This window comes from Mustela lutreola, chromosome 5 (assembly GCF_030435805.1).
Source record: "Mustela lutreola isolate mMusLut2 chromosome 5, mMusLut2.pri, whole genome shotgun sequence".
NCBI lineage: Eukaryota > Metazoa > Chordata > Mammalia > Carnivora > Mustelidae > Mustela > Mustela lutreola.
The window spans coordinates 30316325-30333987 of record NC_081294.1 but is presented as its reverse complement, the minus strand read 5'-3'; the positions used below and the strand labels follow the sequence as shown (position 1 = coordinate 30333987).

General features: G+C 44.5%; 1 protein-coding gene across 2 annotated transcripts in view; it reads right to left on the bottom strand.

Annotated features, from left to right (window-relative positions):
- EGFLAM (EGF like, fibronectin type III and laminin G domains) overlaps window positions 1-16030 on the bottom strand; it is a 185575-nt gene extending 169545 nt beyond the window's left edge. Inside the window, exon 1 of one of the 2 annotated variants that reach the window (XM_059173831.1) lies at window positions 15916-16030. Coding sequence is in view for 1 of the 2 variants with exons in the window: in XM_059173830.1 (XP_059029813.1) it covers window positions 11535-11631 (97 nt within the window). In the remaining variant the exon portion in view is untranslated. Of the gene's footprint in view, window positions 1-11534; window positions 11858-15915 lie in introns of those variants that run through there. The other variant, XM_059173830.1, reaches the window with a different exon arrangement.
- Window positions 16031-17663: the final 1633 nt, after the last annotated feature.

The following is a 17663-nucleotide window of genomic DNA, read 5'->3' as shown; positions in this document are numbered from 1 at the left end:
GTAGGATTTAAATTCCAAAACAGCTGCAGATTGAGTCCTGAGAGATTTCCTTCTCTAAATCACACTGCCCTGTGGGTTTTCAAACATCTCCTCCGGTGAAGCAAGTGTTGGCGCGTGGAAGCGACACGTTTCCTGCATGGTGCTAGAGGAAAGAAATGAATTCAGGGGCTGGGAGCAGAATCCAATTACACATGATGTTAAAACGTATTTCCCACAAGGCCATCACTTTCCATTCCGCAGCTGCCTGGAAAGGCTAAGTGCACGCAAGACACTCCACAGGGCAACGGAGGGGACCCACAGGTGAAGACGGCATGGTGCTTGCCTTGACAAAGTTACAAATCTAACCGAAGGCAAGAGTCAGGCACACCAATCACGTAACGCAAAGGAGAATGGGAGAAATCACAAATGGCTCCTGGCTGGGAGGGCACGTGAAGACTTCACAGAACAGGGCCAATGGAGCCATGCTTTGAAGGGTCATTGCAGTCCAGGATTATTCCAAAGGGCAGATCAACATGCCAACAGCTTTGTATTGGGACAATGAAGAGGTGGTCTACAGAATAGCAAATAACCCAGTGTGGTTGGAATACAGGTTGTGTATTCGGCGAGAAGACAGGAAAAGTAAGGTGGAGCCATATTGCAACAGACCTCCGATGCTCAGGTTTACTTGCGAGGCAGGAGGAGCCAGAAAAGAATATTAAACACAAGAGTGACAGGATTAGAAGCGCATTTTAGGAAGATTTATACCGGCAGAGAGTGTGGTTCACTCAAAATGGGGACAGAGTAGATATCACAGAAATAGAATAGAATAGCTATCCATATCATATCAGAATAGGTAGCATAGCACCTTTTATATCTACTCTCTTAATACCACAGTAAAGAAAGTAGCTAAGAAAATTTTTTTATATTCTAACTGCAAATAACCTCTGTTTGGGTAAGGAGCCATACAGCTGATACATGAAAATCTGTTACTACCTCAGTGGCTATATATGATCTTGATATATCATTGTGAGTCTTTGGTTCTACACAAAGCCCCAAATGAATGTTGGCTATTTTTATTAAACTCTAAGGCTGATTTCAGGTCTTTCATCAATAACACAAACTTTATGACCTATGATCTAGATACCAAAAGTCATCATCTAACAATATAAACTCCAAAAACCTATAATATAAAATTAAGGAAATGAAATTATTTTCAAATCCATTTTCACGGGAGCCAAAACTCAATTATACATTCGTGTCAGAGTTGTCAATATTTGTATGAAAAAGCGACCATCTCTACCACTATATAAACTCTGTAAACCATAATGAATCTAATTAATACATACTAACTTTGGAGGGCAATTATTACCAAATGTTAAAGGGGTTTCCTAGGTACATTTCTGGAAATCATAGTATCTCATTTATTTATCACACAAAACCTTTGTGGTTGGTATTATGAGTCTGAAATTTCAGATGGAAATCTAAGGCATAAAGAGATTAAGTACTTTATCTGGGGTCAGGCATCCATAAGTTTTAAAACTAGGGTTCAAACCCAGGTCTGTTTATTGGATTCTTGCTACAATTCCTCCAAGTTGAAAGGATGTGTGTTATGTGTGTAGGTTGTGACCAAAGCCCATCAATTACTTTAAAATAACTATCAGCAGAATGCTTTTTTTTTTCCAAATGAATGTCATACTTGTTTAATTACACTAATTAGGAACTCCTAGAATATCGAAGAGATGTTTAAGAAACCAACAGAAAGCCTTGAGACTAGAAAGATAAACCCTGAAATACGTCACGACGAAGGTCTAGAAAACATCATTTGCCACTAAGGAAAATGGCTAAACAGGGGAGGAATGGAAAATTTCAAGGCCCTGCTGAGTCCTGTAGACTGTCCCTAAAACCCAAAAGGGTCTTCTATAGGAGACATCTGGAGGGATTCTGGAGCACCTTCCAGCTAGCACGACTGCTTCTCAATTGCGAACAGCCCCTCAGTTATCATGTACTTTGCAGGCCCACTAACCAACCAGGAGAATGACTGAAGGCAGTACCAGTTCTTTGTACATTGTGTCCCATGACATGCATGGAGCCTCTGTGAGAGTGGCAGATCTCATCGGTGAGTTTCCTTCTGACTACAGAGCTAGACTTGAGCATGTTTCAGTGATCACGCTGCAGGAACATCCCTGGATTGATGCGAAGCAACAAGGGCTAGGGACTGGACAACCCAGGTTCATGTCCTGGCTCTACCTCCTTCCTCCTTGCTAAGTCATCTGCTCTTGACTTCCCAGTAGGGCAAGGGTTCCACGATCAAATGAGATCATTTCTATGAAAGTGCTTTGAGATGTGTGGTGGTTCAACCCAAGGTATCAATTTATTTTCGTTGGGATCAGTCCACACTGTCTTTAGCCACAACAAAGCAGGCTGTGGTATCTAAAAACTGATTTTTATATTTTAAGATGCATATCTCACTGAATAAATTATCCTACCACGAATAGTCCTTTTTGTTATGGGATACAAATAGAAGGAGCTTCCAGAAAACTATAGAGAAAATAATTGGAGTTCCAGTTGATGTGCCTTAGGAATTCACTCTATTTAATCAACTAGATAGTTCCTTTACTTTTTAAGAGGGATTAATTTTACCTTGTATAAAATGGGAGCAAATAAGTAGCAACAAATATCATATATTCATGTAAATATATAAATATTTTTGCATCCTATTGCAAACCAATCTGGGTCAATTTGCTTAGTTTTCAGTATCTTTTGTTAAATTACGATTGCTTCAAACACATAAAGATAAATGGCAACTACCTGCCTTTCAACCAGGTTGTACACTAAAATGAATGCAAATTCTAGGCCAAATTCTGCCACATACACAAATATATCTTGGTAAGAAGTCACAAAAATTCTCATAAACTTACTCTTTTTAACATCCCCTGTCTGTCGGTTTAGGAACTCCAAAGCACTCCATGAGAAACTACCCACCACATCTGGTCACCTTCTTCCTGGGTACATGGCCAAACTACATTTCCCAGCCTCCTTACAGTTAGGTTGGGCCCGTGGGACCATATTACAGCCTGGCGCATAAAAATCTGTCACACAAGCTTTCTTTCTCTTTACTTTCAGTGACACCTTGGAAGCTCACTTCAAAGATGATGGTATTACAAGATAGAGGTTACAAAGACCTCATGACTTAGGTTTTCAAGTCATTGCTTGAAGGAGAGCAAGCCAGGAGAGCTGCCCAACAAGAAACATTCACTTTGGGCTTGGAGTAAGTGAAAAATGCATTTTGTGTTAAGTCACTGAGATTTGGAGTTGTTTGTTACAGCAGCAAGCACCTTGCTGAGGCAGATACATCAATATCCTAGCGGCACAATCAGCAAATCAGTTAGGGGGAGCAGGCAAATGAGTCCACTATTAAGTGAGTGGAATACATGACTGAATGGGGCTTTAGCCTAACTGCAGAGCAGCTTGACTCTTGAGTTTACTGGTGCTTATTCTCTGTCTATGCAAAAACAGAAAGACTATATACTCTTTCTAGCTATTCATATGTTTCACCAATGAAAACATTATTTCTAACATCATTTATGCTAATTAACAAGCCATTTGGCCTGGATTTATGCTAACAGTTATTTTCATGTATTTTCCAAGCCACCTCTGAGAGTAGACTCCATAGTAAAGGTCAAGCGGTAACTAGCCCTGGAGCATGGATTTCTGGCTAGCTCAGAGATAAAGCTCGAAATATTTGACCACTGACATGGCACAGTCACTGAGAGATTAAAATAGATGTAAACTCTTATGCCAGAATGGTACCTTCTACGCTGGATTACTTTGAGAGTTAATTAAGTACCCCTACGGATACAGATTAAAGTAATTCACACAGTGACTGTTTATACTGAAGTATTTTAAAAATAAATTACAAGCAATATAATAGGCATCTAATTCACAGCCATCATCCATTTTATTTATTTCTCTGCTCACTCTAAGAATTACGAGCAAAGGATCATGGGACCTATTCCTAAGTGTAAAATTAGATCGATAAAATTAGCCATCTGTCCAAGGAAGGCTCTAAACTCAGGTTGTATTTAAGTATTGTGTTTCCAATTGCCCAGATGTTAGAGAAAAGTGCCTGCTGATACAACTCCTTTTGCACAATGTAAACCATTAACTGGCTAATATAAACTTATTACACCAAGAAAAATAAATAGCATTAACATTACATTAAATCTGATTCCAGATCCTGGGTGCCCTGTCAGCAAACACAAGTGTTAAGATTTAAATTGCTTAGGATTTGCAGAGTCAGATGAAGAAAGAATCTTCAAGTGTCTTTAGGGGAGTGAGGAGGAAGGGACTGGAAATGAGATGAAAGCTTCAGGATGAATATTCTTGGTCGGTGTGGTTGGTTAAGATAATAGTAATTACTATGATTATTGTTGAATGATCGATCGTATCCTAACTTTGTGGAGTGCATCAGCTCTTTCAAAGCACTGCTCCATTTTATTTCCTTTGAAATAGGAAATAGGTTTTATTTCCTTTGAAAATAAACTGGTGGGGATATCTGGGATAAATGGGGGGTTTCACGGCCGAGAATCATTCATAGGAAAGAAAGAGCCAGTGGAGCCTGGCCTCTGACATTCCATGTCACTGGGAGTGGCTCTTGAATTACTCCAATCTACTGATCAATCAAACCCCAAGCCTTTCTTAGCTCTCAAGCTTCACGGAGATTTCCACTGACGCCCAGTCATGCATCCGTCTGGCTAATTCTCTTTCAGGAACAGCTGCTCCCCTTTCACCACCAGACCCTGCAAAACCTCCCCGAGATAATTACCAGGTCAACATCACCCACCACCCTGGGGGTTACTGTTTCTCCAAGGAATCCACTCAGGCAAGACCACAAACCTGGCGGCCCTATTTTCCAAACCAAAAACTAAGGCATGTGGTCAACCAGAGAGTCTTTCTAATTTGTCAATTAATTTATCGGAAAAATTTTAGGACTCAGTACAAATTAAATCACATGCAATCAATCATACATTCATATGTATGGAAAAGGAACATGAAATCCTAAGTGCCTGTGTTTCTTGTCATGCCCGGAACATAGTCTTTCAGTCACGTGTATTGACTCAGTTGCTTTCCTCTGCCCGGATTAAACAATCCGAGTCCTTTAAATACTGCCTTCCAGTCTCAGGCTCCTGTGCCTTTTAAATGCCTCAGTACATGTCTTGACCAACCTAACCCTTCTAGCAACCCTTAAGTGACAGGATCTTTCCAATTTTAAAGATGAGGGTACGGAGACCACAGAACTAACACAACTTGCCTTACACCATCAAGTCACTAGTAAATAACAGTGTCAGGACTTGAACCAAAACTGTCAAATATTAAAGTCTGTGCTCCTACCCAAGAAGAAACCAGACTTGGAGGCTGAAAGCACAGGTGCAGTGGCGGCGGGTGGGTGGAGTGGGTCTGAGGGAAATGAGGGCAGGGGTGGGGGGGGACGGGTTACACACAGTTGCAAGGGGCTGCTTGTTAGTGCTATGGCAGCCTTTCCCTCCTTTGTATGGCCATCTCTCAATGGACAGGTTGCGGAAAGCGGGGGGCAGGCGCAGCGAAGAGAAACATTCGCTCAGAGGAGATGTCGTTCAGCTGCCTTCCAAAAACCACAGCCCCAAATCCAACCTTCAGAAGACCTGTGGAGTTTAAGTTACAACACAGACCCCGAGCAATGAGTTGTCACTGCAAATCCCACATGGTGTGGACAAAGGAAGGAAAAGGAGACTGTGCGTGTGTCTGGGGAGTGTCTGGGGAGAAGGTCAGGAGGCAAGGGAGGCTGACAGGAGCCCAAACTCTGCTTTGTCAGGTCTCAATATGCGGACTGCAAACCATCTCATCAAGTCACCAGACGTTCTTGTTAAAAAGGCAGGCACTTGAGATGCACGCCAAGAATTCTCATTCACAAATGGATAAAGAAGATGTGGTGTATATATACACAATGGAATACTATGCAGCCATCAAAAGAAATGAAATCTTGCCATTTGCGATGACATGGATGGAACTAGAGGGTATTATGCTGAGCGAAATAAGTCAATCAGAGAAAGACAACTATCATATGACTTCTCTGATATGAGGAAGTTGAGAGGCAACATGAGGGGTAGGGAAGGAAAAAATGAAACAAGATGGGATCAGGGGGGAGACAAACCATAAGAGACTCTTAATCTCACAAAACAAACTGAGCGTTGCTGGGGGGAGGCGGGTAGGGAGAGGGTGGTGGGGTTATGGACCCTGGGGAATGTATGGGCTATTGGTGAGTGCTGTGAAGTGTGTAAACCTGGCAACTCACAGACCTATATCCCTGGGGCTAATAATATATATAATATACATAAATATAATAATATGATATACACACACACACACACACACACACACACAGAATTCTCATCCATGTGCAAGTTCAGGAACTACTTGCCTGGGTCAGAGGCCTGAGATCGGCTGAGGCTAGCCCTGCTCTGAGCCAGCTCTGAAAGGTTCGTCCTCTGCTTTCACCTGCGCCCCTGCCCCTGCCTCCCCACGCCCAAGCCCATGAGATTCGATTCCTGGGAGTAAGAGGTAAACATCTTCCAACTCATTTAAGGAGGCCGAAGCCACACAATGGCACCTTTCTTCAAAATGGGAGTGGACTCAAGGACAGGTTTGGGGGTTTCTGCTACAAGCGGCCCTTTAGGCTCTGTCGTACCTCTTTACCTTTTCCCTTCTTTGATCCCTGAACCAGCAGGTACACTTCTAATATCTGCCACTTGACAGGCTGTGGCCAAAGTCAGTGGCAGGGATCCTGACCAGCTCAAAAGATTTTCTGTTGCAATCATAACATCCCATCATCCCTCGAGTCAATGGGGAGCAACCAGTCCTGAGGGCCGAACAGGTGAGGTGGGAGACACAGGCTATCCCCGGGGCCACTCTGTGGAAGCTCCCCCGGCAGCCTCCAACGCCTGAGGCCCTGTCTTCCGGAAACCCAGCTCTGCGGCACTGGACCACTTCTGAGCTAGACAGATGGCCAACTACTCCCAAAAGAATTGCAAGGTTATTAAAGCCCTGGGCTCAGGGTAAGAAACACGAAGCAAAAACCAAAAACACCACTCAGTTCCTTTCTGGCCAAGTCACTCTTCCATGAGAGAATTCCAAGAAACCAGTACTGCCTCGCGTTAAGACATTTACTCTTGACCTTGACCTCTTTGTCCCTTTACCTCACAGGGAATCCAAGGGGAGAGAGAGAGAGGGGAGGGGGGTTTCTTATAGGGATTAGATGTGGTGTGGAAACAAAGAGGAGGGTAGGAGGGCTGGCGACATGGAGGAGTGGAGGAAATATTTCCGCTACGTTGCTTGGACTGCATGGATGTCTGTAGTTAGGTGCTGGGGAGATATATGGCCTTCAAGGGCGGAAATATGTGTGGCCTTTAGGAGCTCCAGCATTCCCCAAGAAGCAAGACAATCTGGATCGCATTGTAGAGAAGGACTTTGGTTTGGAAAGGGAGAAGGAGGGACATACAGAAGAGATGAGCACCACCCCCCTACCCCCCAGCCCCCCACCAAATGCGTGCTTTGGGAAGGGGACTTGCATGAGAGCTTTAAGTGAGGACATAAGCAGGCCCTCGTGACAGCGGTTGTTCAGGCTGGCGTGCAGGAAACAGAACAGGGAGGCCTCTGACTCAGGAGCCAATAAGCCTCACTCGAGCAGCAGCAGAAACCACCTAGAGGCTCCTGGATTCACCCTCAACAGCGGGCAAGATACATTGCCCACCAGCTAACTCTGCTCTTCGAGACTCTTGTTTTTTCTTTCTGGGTTTCTCCGGATCTTTCCTGTCGTCCAGTTTTACAGGTAAGGAAATTCTGAGGGAGTGGAAAGGAAACGATAAGAGCTGTGCATCTCCCTGAAGACGGTCTTCTAAATTCTCAGCCCTGACCTGGCCTTGTCTCACTGCTCCTGGGGCCTCAGGCAAACTGCAAAGACAAGAGGAAAGGCGGGGCCCTTGTGGCCCAGTCTCTGGGCCAGAGAGGGAATTAACACCCTGAGTTACCAATCTGCCTGTGGGAGAGGTGTGTGGCTAGCTGTGTGTCTGGATTTCCCTTTCACATCTTCCTGCTCTGCATCAGAAACACCAGTCCTCCCTGTGCTTCCTGGGGACACTCTGGATAAGGAAGAAGTACCCACTCAGGAGGGCCTGGGTACTAGTTCCAGTTCAGCTTCTGATGTTAAGTTGGACAAGTCCCTTAATCACCCTTAGCCCAGTTGACAAATGAAGCCTTTTCACTTCCTTCCAGGTCTCTGATTCTAATCTGTGATCTGAAAAGGAGTGAAGGTTATGCGAAGTTTCCATGCCAGGGAGATGATGGTGTCCTCTACCCTACCTAGGGTCAGAAGCCCCTTTTTCTACCTCCAGGTCCTTGGATAGATCCTTGGCCCTCACAAGATTTAGCACCAGGAGTTGAATAAGAGAAAGGAAGTGGTTCATCGATGTGGTGATGTGGTTATACCCCCTGATTCTTGCAGCTGAGGTCAGTGGACAAAGGATTCCAGAATTGCATGTCCGTATCATTCACACGGTTACCCTGGAAGGCCTGGGCATGATCCCATGTACAAATGTTTAACAGCACGTAGGAGGCCCCACACCCACAGCAGCAGGGATAACACGCTCCACCTGGCTCTGTCCCATGGGAGCTCCCCTGTTTAGCCAGGAGGGAGACGCCCTCCAGGACCAGTCTGCAGACCTCCGCTACCAGGACCGCTAAGGACTCCCTTCCCGGTCCCGACTAGTACAACCCGAATCCTATTCCACCACTTACTCGTTGTGTGACCTTGGAGGAGATCTTTAATCTCTCTGAGCCACAACTTCATCTTCAGTTCAACAGAGCCTAATAACAGTGCCCATCTCACAGAGCAGCTGGGTTGATCAAGTATCAGTATGTGCCAAGTTGTTAGAGCAGTGTAGCAAGCACTTAATTAGAGTTCGTTATTATTATTTCATTTGACTTAAGTTAAGAGCTGTCATTTCTTGTTAGTCTCGGCAAATGCAGAGGTTTCTTTATTAATGCCCAATGGCAGAAGATGAGCTATCTTGGGGCGGAGGGAAAGGTTGCCTATGTTGGACTCAGATTGAACTCATCATTGAAGCTGCTACTTGCTTTTTTCCCACCAGAGCTAGGTGGGGATGAAGAATTTTCGGGTTGATTTTGAATCCAAGAATTCCCCGTCTTTCAGGAGCATTAGAAGACAGGGTCATCCAAAGAAAACAGGATTATTCAGCATGCCTACATGGTGGCTGGGCTCCCTTCAAAGTAATATTCACAGACCAATTTCTGTTGAGGAAACAGAGTACAAAGAAATTCCTATATGGATCCTAGCAGGATTTTGTGGTGTCTGGGGAAGATTATAAATTAGCTGGTTGCTGTTCACATCAGAGCCAAGCAGGGCACTTTCAGGTTTTAATCTGGACCAATTTTCCGGATCAAAAACTAGTCTTTCCAAGGGATGTAAATGAGCCCAGGAGGAAATTTTCCCCTGAAGTTTATAAAGTAGCTGTCATTTTAATCTGAGCAGCTTTCCAACCTGAAAGCCAGTGTCTGGAGAAAAGTATAAAATAATGAAAAGCTCTTCTAGGCTGAACCTAGTCCAAACACCCCTTCTACCTCAAATTTGGTGTATTTAATATGCCAACATATTTAAAAAGATAGAGTTTCTACTATCAAAACCTATTCAAGCTTCAAATAAAACCAAAGAGGCCAAGATGCATATGCATAGCATGAGTATCAGAATGAGAGCCTGGATGAACCAGGTAGAAAACATTTTTAGGAGAGTAGCTAAAAAAAATAAAATAAAATAAAAATAAAAAATAATAAAAAATAAAATAAAATAAAATAAAAAATAAAAAATAAAAAAGGAAATAGGGTGAACCATATGAGCAGTTCTATATACACTAGGCTTTTGTGAAATGCTTTTTAAAAAATTCTGCTTAAATGGCTTGAAATCTATCCTTAAAAGAATATTACATACACTGCTTAAGCCTAAGAACTATAGATAGATAGATATAACTAGGCATCACTCAAAAACTGTGACTAGGTGGTTTTATGGGAATAACCCCTCAGAATACAATGATGATGATATGCTTATCTTAAGGAGAAAAGTTAGAAAGAAGCCCTTCACTGAAATCCTTGAAGATGTGTGTATGCGTGCATGTGAGAAACAATTTAATAGAATATCGCCTTGGACTGCTGCTATCATCTCCAAAATGAATTGAACAGTGGCTCTAGAATAGCTGGTAATTTAAGTGTGTTGCAGATTATGATAATGACTAAATTTCAAGGCAGGTAGTGATAGACACAGCTTGAAGAGTGAGGGGTCCCCCAAAGCTGAAAGGCAACAAGTTGTATTTCCAAATGAAGAAATCCTTGAGCAGTGAAAATATTTAAGCAGCCATATGGAAACCTGCCAAAATTATTTTCTTCACCCTCTGATAAATTTCCCTGGTTTGTCTCTTTCTTATAGAATCGTTATTTGTGAAGATAAACTGCACTTTCTGCAGAGTTTTGCAGACTGCATTCAAATAAAGTTATATTGCTTTCCATTGTTCATAAGATGTAATTAATCCCATAAGACAACCTCGCTTACAAAGTAAACTAAAAACCAAAAACCAAAAAGCAAAAAACAAAATCCCAGAAAAACACAGATTTTTCAGCATTCAAAATACAGCCTCAGCAAAGTAGAATAAAAATCGTTATTCAGGCAACAACGTTTAGAACTTTATTGTTTAGAACGCTGTAACCTGAATAATCTCACAACACAGACCAACTCAAAGCAGACAAAAATACACCAAGAACTTTTACCAGTGTAACTAGAGGAAATGCAGGTTAATTCTTTGTAATAGCCTACAACACCATACACCTTCTAACTGACCTCGCAAAGACAGACAGGAGTTCAAAACTCTAAAATTAACCCACCAGGCACTTCTTTTTAAGAAAACGGCCCAGAGCAGAAACCATCCTTAGCAGAGGCCACTTCCTACACACTGCCAGGGCAGAACCAGAGATGGGCACAGGGAACTCCAGGCAAATCTTCAGACACTTAACAGGAAATGGCTAGGCTCTGGACAATATGAATTCAATAAAGATGTTTAGAGACACAGGAGGAGCTGTTTGACTTCTCTTGCACAGTTGCAATCCTCTGTAATTGAGACAGCATGATCGCTGTCCCTGCTCTCAGCTCTGTGCTCAAACACACAGCCCTCCACCTCTACTGTGTCTGGAAAATAGATTATTCTTTTAACAAACAAACATCCCTGGAACCGCCTGAGCTGGGGCGGCGGGGTGGGGGGGGGGTGGTTGCGGGGGACGGGGTGGAGCGGGGCTGAGGGCGAGGTCGAGTCTTTCCCCACCTTTGGGCAGAGATGAACCCAGTTAAACTGCCGCGGGTCTGTGGGGTAGAGGGGCGGTGCGTTGCCCGCTCTGCGTCCAGGCAGGGACCGCAACCCCGGCGCTCCGGGCGTGGTGCCCCCCCGGCGCTCCGAGCGCGTTACCTGGTTTTCGGAGAGCTGTTCTGAGCGACACTGCATTGGGTCCGAGGCTGGAAGCCAGAAGCAAGAGCTGGAGCAAGAAGCCTAGGATTAAATCCATTTCACCGCGGGCGCCTGCAAAGTTTCACCAAGTCCCGGACGCACCAGGAAAGGGCGTCTCCTGGGGTACGTGGGGGAGCCGGCCCCCGCCGATCCCAGCCGGAGTGAGGAGGTGGAGGGCTGAGGGAGCTGGTCCAGCAACCACGGAGGAGTAGGAGAAGGCAGGGCTGCTGCCGGGAGGTCGGCGTGCGGGAGTGAAGTCCTCTTGGAGCCGCAGGGCTTTTCCGAGGCGGGGGGGGCGGGGGCGGCGAAGGAAGCCGACGGGGAGGGACCGGCTGGCGGTGGGAGGGAGGGAAGCTCGACCCGCCCGGGGATGGAATTACAATCGAGTGGAAGTGAGGGGGCAGGCTCCGAGACCATTTACTCTTCGCCCACTCCTGGGGCCGACAGCCCGCCCATCACCTTTCCACGACCCCCGGCTCAGCCCTTCCCTGCCAGTGACCTAGATTGGGGCGCTAGGAGGGGACGACTTCAACCACGAGAGTCGCAGGGCGGGAGTTAGGGGACAGTGAGTCCAGGACCCTCTGCAGTCCTGAGCCTGAAATCTGGCGCCGCTTCCCGTCCCCCGGCGGTACCCTCTTCCCCTCCTCCAGCCGCGCCCCTGTAGGTCACTACCACCCAGCTTGGGGACTTTTCCCAACACCTCCTAAGGTTGCTCGGGTCTGTCCAGCGCACTGTGGGGGAGGGAGGGTGTCTGCGGTTTGCAAGTGGGGGAGGATAAGAGGAAGAGGGGGCGGGACTGGCCGAGTCTAGGGCGCTAAGAAGATAAATGGGATTTAAGGCGCGCAGATGGAGAGCGGAGGCCCCGCCACTCGGTTGGAAACGCGGGGTGGAGATTAGGGCCCAACGCGGGGGAGCGGGGTCCCCTCCCTGCAGAGAAAGGCAAGTTGAGACCCTCCAGGGGAAGCGAGGAAAGTCCAGGTTAAACCTGGCGTCGGGGAGAGGACAGGAGCTCAAGCCCCCTGGCGGACGGAGAAGACCAGACTGGGACCTGGGCCCCTGCGCCCGCCAGCTGAGCTGGGGTTGGGGGCCGGGGTGAGGTCCTGACCACTGATTCCAGGACCTGGATTCCCGGGTCAGCTCCTTTCTCTCCTGGATTTATGCCCTAAGACTCAGTAAAACACGCCTTTTGTCGGGTTTCCTGGTGGCGCGGTGAGAAGGGAGACCCCAGGACTCGAGTCCAGTTACACACTAGGGTGCTGATCTTCAAGTCAACGAGAAGAGAAAGCAGATACAATAAATAAACCAAGAGAGCATAAACCTGAAAGAAAACACAGGCTTGGCCAATTCCTGGGGAAAGATCAAAGGCCCTAGGAAGTGCCCCGCAGAGGGAGCCAGCGCTTGCTGGCTGGGAGAACCTCACTGCAAGGTGTCCTGGCCCTTCATGGTTAACCTAGGCTTGGGAAAGCAGGAGGGAGCAAGGTTGACCAATATCTCTCCGCACCACCCCCCCAAATTTCTCCTCCTCCTTTTAGGAATGAATTTTGCCCTAGCTCGAAGTTTTGTAATGAGCCCAATCTTGTTTGTTTGTTAGCAAAGCCTGAGAATATGTCCCTTACCTGCTGGCATCCCCAGGTGTGCAACTGCCCATTAATAAATTCAAGTCCACTCCCAACTCGAGGATTTACAAGTCTTAGCTGTGACGCCAGACCTTGTTTTTTTACATGAAGTTAGAGTAAAAAAGTTGAACAGACAGTGGACCTCACTTCCAAGGTGATAACAAGGCCATGTTTGGATACCAGGCAATGTGACTGCTCTCAGGACTCCTAGTCTCAGATGTCACAGAATCATAGACCCTTGGGACTGTCAAGACGCCAAGAAATCTGCCTTCAGCATCCTTGGCAGGTCGTTCACCTGGGTTTGACCTCCACCTCTGACAGAGAGTACCTACCTCACCATGGCCTGAAGGATGTTGGATAGCTCTTTTTATGAGACAGTGATTTTTTTTTTTAAAGATTTTATTTATTTATTTGACAGAGACCACAAGTAGGCAGAGAGGCAGGCAGAGAGAGAGAGGAGGAAGCAGGCTCCCCGCTGAGCAGAGAGCCCGATAGTGATTTTTTTTTTAATGGTTTATTTATTTGAGAGAGGGAGCACGAGCAGGGGGAGGAGCAGAGGGAGAGGGAGGGAGAATCCCAAACAGACTCCCTGCAGAGCACAGAGCCTGAGGGGGGGGCTCAAACTCAGGACCCTGAAACCACGACTTAAGCCAAACCCAAGAGTCCACCACTGAAATATGCCACCCAGGCACCCTATGAGAAAGTGACTTTTTGTATCAGACCTAAGGTAGTACCCAGAACCAACCAAGTGTTACCATGATGATACCTTCCATGTGGGTTCTGCTTTTTTCCACTTAAAAATAATTCTCCCTGAGGTAAAAATCTAAAGCAATAATAACCACTATTCTGGCTAGCATTCATATTAACATCTACTATAGACCAGACCCTCTCTGAAGGGCTTTAGCATCCCAGTAGCAATCATACCAGGTATATATTGTTATTAGTATTATTCCCATTTGACAGATAAGGAAACTAAAACATGAAAAAGTTAAGTAACTTTCTCAAAAACCATGCAGCTCCCAAGAGACAGAGTTCGACCAAATCCAGGTGGTCTGGTTCCAGAGTCCAAGCTTTTAAGGAGACAGAGGGAAACCAGACACAGAAGTAGACCAAGTGGTCCAAGTGGACCAGGAATCCTGGGATCTTGGTGTTTAATCTTGGGCTCTGTGTATCCTCATAAAAAGAAGGGACTAGATGACCCATTGGTAACTTCCAGGTTCTGCTTTGTCTTTATAATCTGATGAAAAGCACCATCCAATCCAAGCCAGTTCTGCTATGAACGTGCCTTCTGTACAACTTGAACAAACTGTTCATTGCAAATTTTGCAAGCCTGAGTATCATCCTTCTTGCATACCTTTGACTTCTGCCCATACTACCTCTTCAGCCCTGGCCCTGGGCCTCCCTTTGATCTTTTGCCGATGGCCATAGGTGATTTGAAAAGCCGGCTTGGTTTCTTCAGAGTCCCCTCTTATTTCTTCCTTGCAGGATTACCTTCAATTGTGTCATTATATTTTACTTCAGGGTGCCTCCAAATGCTCTGGATCCTCAGGCCACTGAGATAAGGCCTTACTTCCTGAGATCTGCTTGCTACAAATCTAGAGCATACTTAGGGCATACTGATCTTATTTCCTTCTGTTGAGAGTCAAATCACAGCCCCCAAGTTTCCCTCTCCTACCAGTCTGACAACCAGTTTATTGCACTTACAAATCTGACTAAAGATAAATGGACACTTGCTTTTCACTTCCTTCCAGACTTCTGGGAGGAGGGGAACTAGAGAGGGCAAAACGGCTTTGAATGTTTCATTTTTAAAAATCTGTCCAAATTCACAGGAGGTCTAAACTCAATTAATAAGGTCACCAGTAGAAGGGTGATCTGCCTGCTTTGTTCAATATCGTGGGAAAAGAGTCTGACCTTTGCCTCGTGGAATGGATTTGGAGGGTATTTAGATGAAAGTAAAGGCAGAGTTACCAATGACAGAATGTTGAAGAAGTCACTCCATGAGAGTGTGGAAGAACCAGCAGCCAAGAATTACCCTTAGGTTTAATTTTTTTTCTTTAGAGAGGTTAGACGTACATATAAAATTTGAAGTGTGCACCAGGCAGAGGGTATAGGGAGACATAAGTGTCACCCTACCCCTCCCAGAAGCAACTGCTATTATCAGTTTCTTGTATATCCTTCCAGAGATATTCTATGTATGAACATACAAGCAAACACATACACATATACTTAACACAAACAGGAGCATCTTGTACATGCTTTTTAATCTGAAAATCTGCCCAAATCAGCAAGTAGAGATCTGCCTCCCCTTCACTGACTGCTGAATAATATTCCGTTGTGTGATGTACAATTTATTTGTTCTTTGTTGTTTCTTATTGTATCATTATAGACACTCTGGCAGGGCATGACCTTGAATAACAGTTTGTACCTGTTATAATAGACTGCAGGTTACATTTCTAGACTAGCCATCGCTCAGCAGAAGAGTAAGTGCCTTTTTCATTTTGATGATTTGGCCAATTTTGGCCTAGGAGAGGGTACAAATTTACATTCCCTCAAGCAATATAGAAGCATGACTAATTCCACAAAATCTCATCAGCTCAGTAGCTGATCAAAGTAGAACCAGATATTATTTCCATGTATGTTACATGTTTCTGTCATTATTCAACATACAAAGAAAGGTACACCAATAACAAGCATACCAATGATTAATTATAGCCAAGTCGGCTTACCTGCATAACTAGCCCCCAGCTCAAGAACGAGAATCCTTCCAGCACTTCCAGGAGTCCTTCCTTGGGTTTCCTCTCAAGATGCACAAGTTCCAGAAGAAGGATGAGAAGAGTTCAGACCTCCCACTTAAATACACAAATAAAAATGACAATTACTGAATGACAATAATGAAAAAGAGATCAGTGGACAATGTAAGCATTCTTCACCCCACTATGAAACAAGCTTTAATTGAGGTTTGATCCCACTCTGTGTAAGGCTCTGTCCTGAGAACAGAAAGACTACAGGAAAGAAAATAATGTCTTCTGCACTCAAAAAGTTCAGAGAAGAGAATTGCACAGCCTACTTTTCCACAAAGCAGGACAAAAGAGGCACTAGGTAAGAGTGTTAACAGCATGCTGTTGGTATGTCAAGAGAAAAAGAGCCTGTATTACAAATGATAACCTATGTCCCAATATACTATAATATATAGCCATCAATCTCATGTGTTTAAATCATACTTCTATACAGAACAGGGTTCTACCAGGGACACAACTGGAGTTAGCAAGAGTAAATTACCTGGTAGTCACCAATCTGTCCTTCCTTCTGCATACCTTCTTAGAAACATAAATTAAAAATGGCTGGTGAATTATGGTTAAGGTAGGCAACCTGATTCTCCAGGCTTTTATTTTAATGTAAACTTTTCAACAAAGTATAAAAATGCATAGATCCTACCTACACGAATAATCCAATGGATCATCATAAAATGAACACACCTATGGAATAAGTCCCCAGATCATGAACTAGAACAATTCCTGACCCTGAAATCTCTTATAATCCTCCTACTAGTTATAACCTACCCCACAATGAAATAGGAAACCGTTTTCCTAATTTCTAAGACCTAGATTAGTTTTGCCTGTTTTTCAACTTTATATAAATGGATTCCAGTAATTTAATCCAATGACGTACTAATTTATAGCCAGCCCCTTTTACCCAACATTATGTTTGAGACTTTCATCCAAGTTGTGTGGTTTTTCTTTTTCATTGGCACATGGTGCCCCATTATATGCATATTTGCAATTTGCTTACACACTACTGCTCATGAACACTTGGTTTGTTTTCTGGTTTGGAGTTACAACCAAAAATATTTCTGTAGTTGTTCTTGTACTTGTCTTTGGTAAACCTAAGTACGCATTTCCATTATGCATAATTCCCAGGTTATATGGTAAGGCCAGGTTTGGGTTTGGAAGATACTGTCAAGCAATTTGTCAAGGTGGCTATACGAGTTTACACTCCCCCAGGCAGTACATGAGAGTTCCAGTCATTCCACCATCTCACCAGCACGTGGTGTTTTGGTGTCTTTTTCATTTTAGTCATTTTGGTGAGTGTGTAATAATATCACATTGCAGTTTAAATTTGTGTCTGATTCTTGATCTTTGTTCAGGTCTCGATCTCAGGGTCATGAGTTCAAGTCCCACACTGAACTCCACACTGGACATGGAGCCTACAAGGAAGGCAGGCAGGCAGGCAGGCAGGAAGGAAGGAAGGAAGGAAGGAATCCTAGTTTGGTAGTGTCTATCCATGTATTTTGCCCACTTTTCTATTGATTTTTCAACCTATTTCTTATTGATTTGTAGAAGTTCTGTATATAGTCTGGATATAAGTCATAGGATTTTGTTGGTGGTGGTGGATGTTTATATTGAAAATATTTTTCCCTCTCTGGCTTGTCTTTTAGCTCTCTTAATAATGATTTTGAATGGATAAAAGTCCTAGT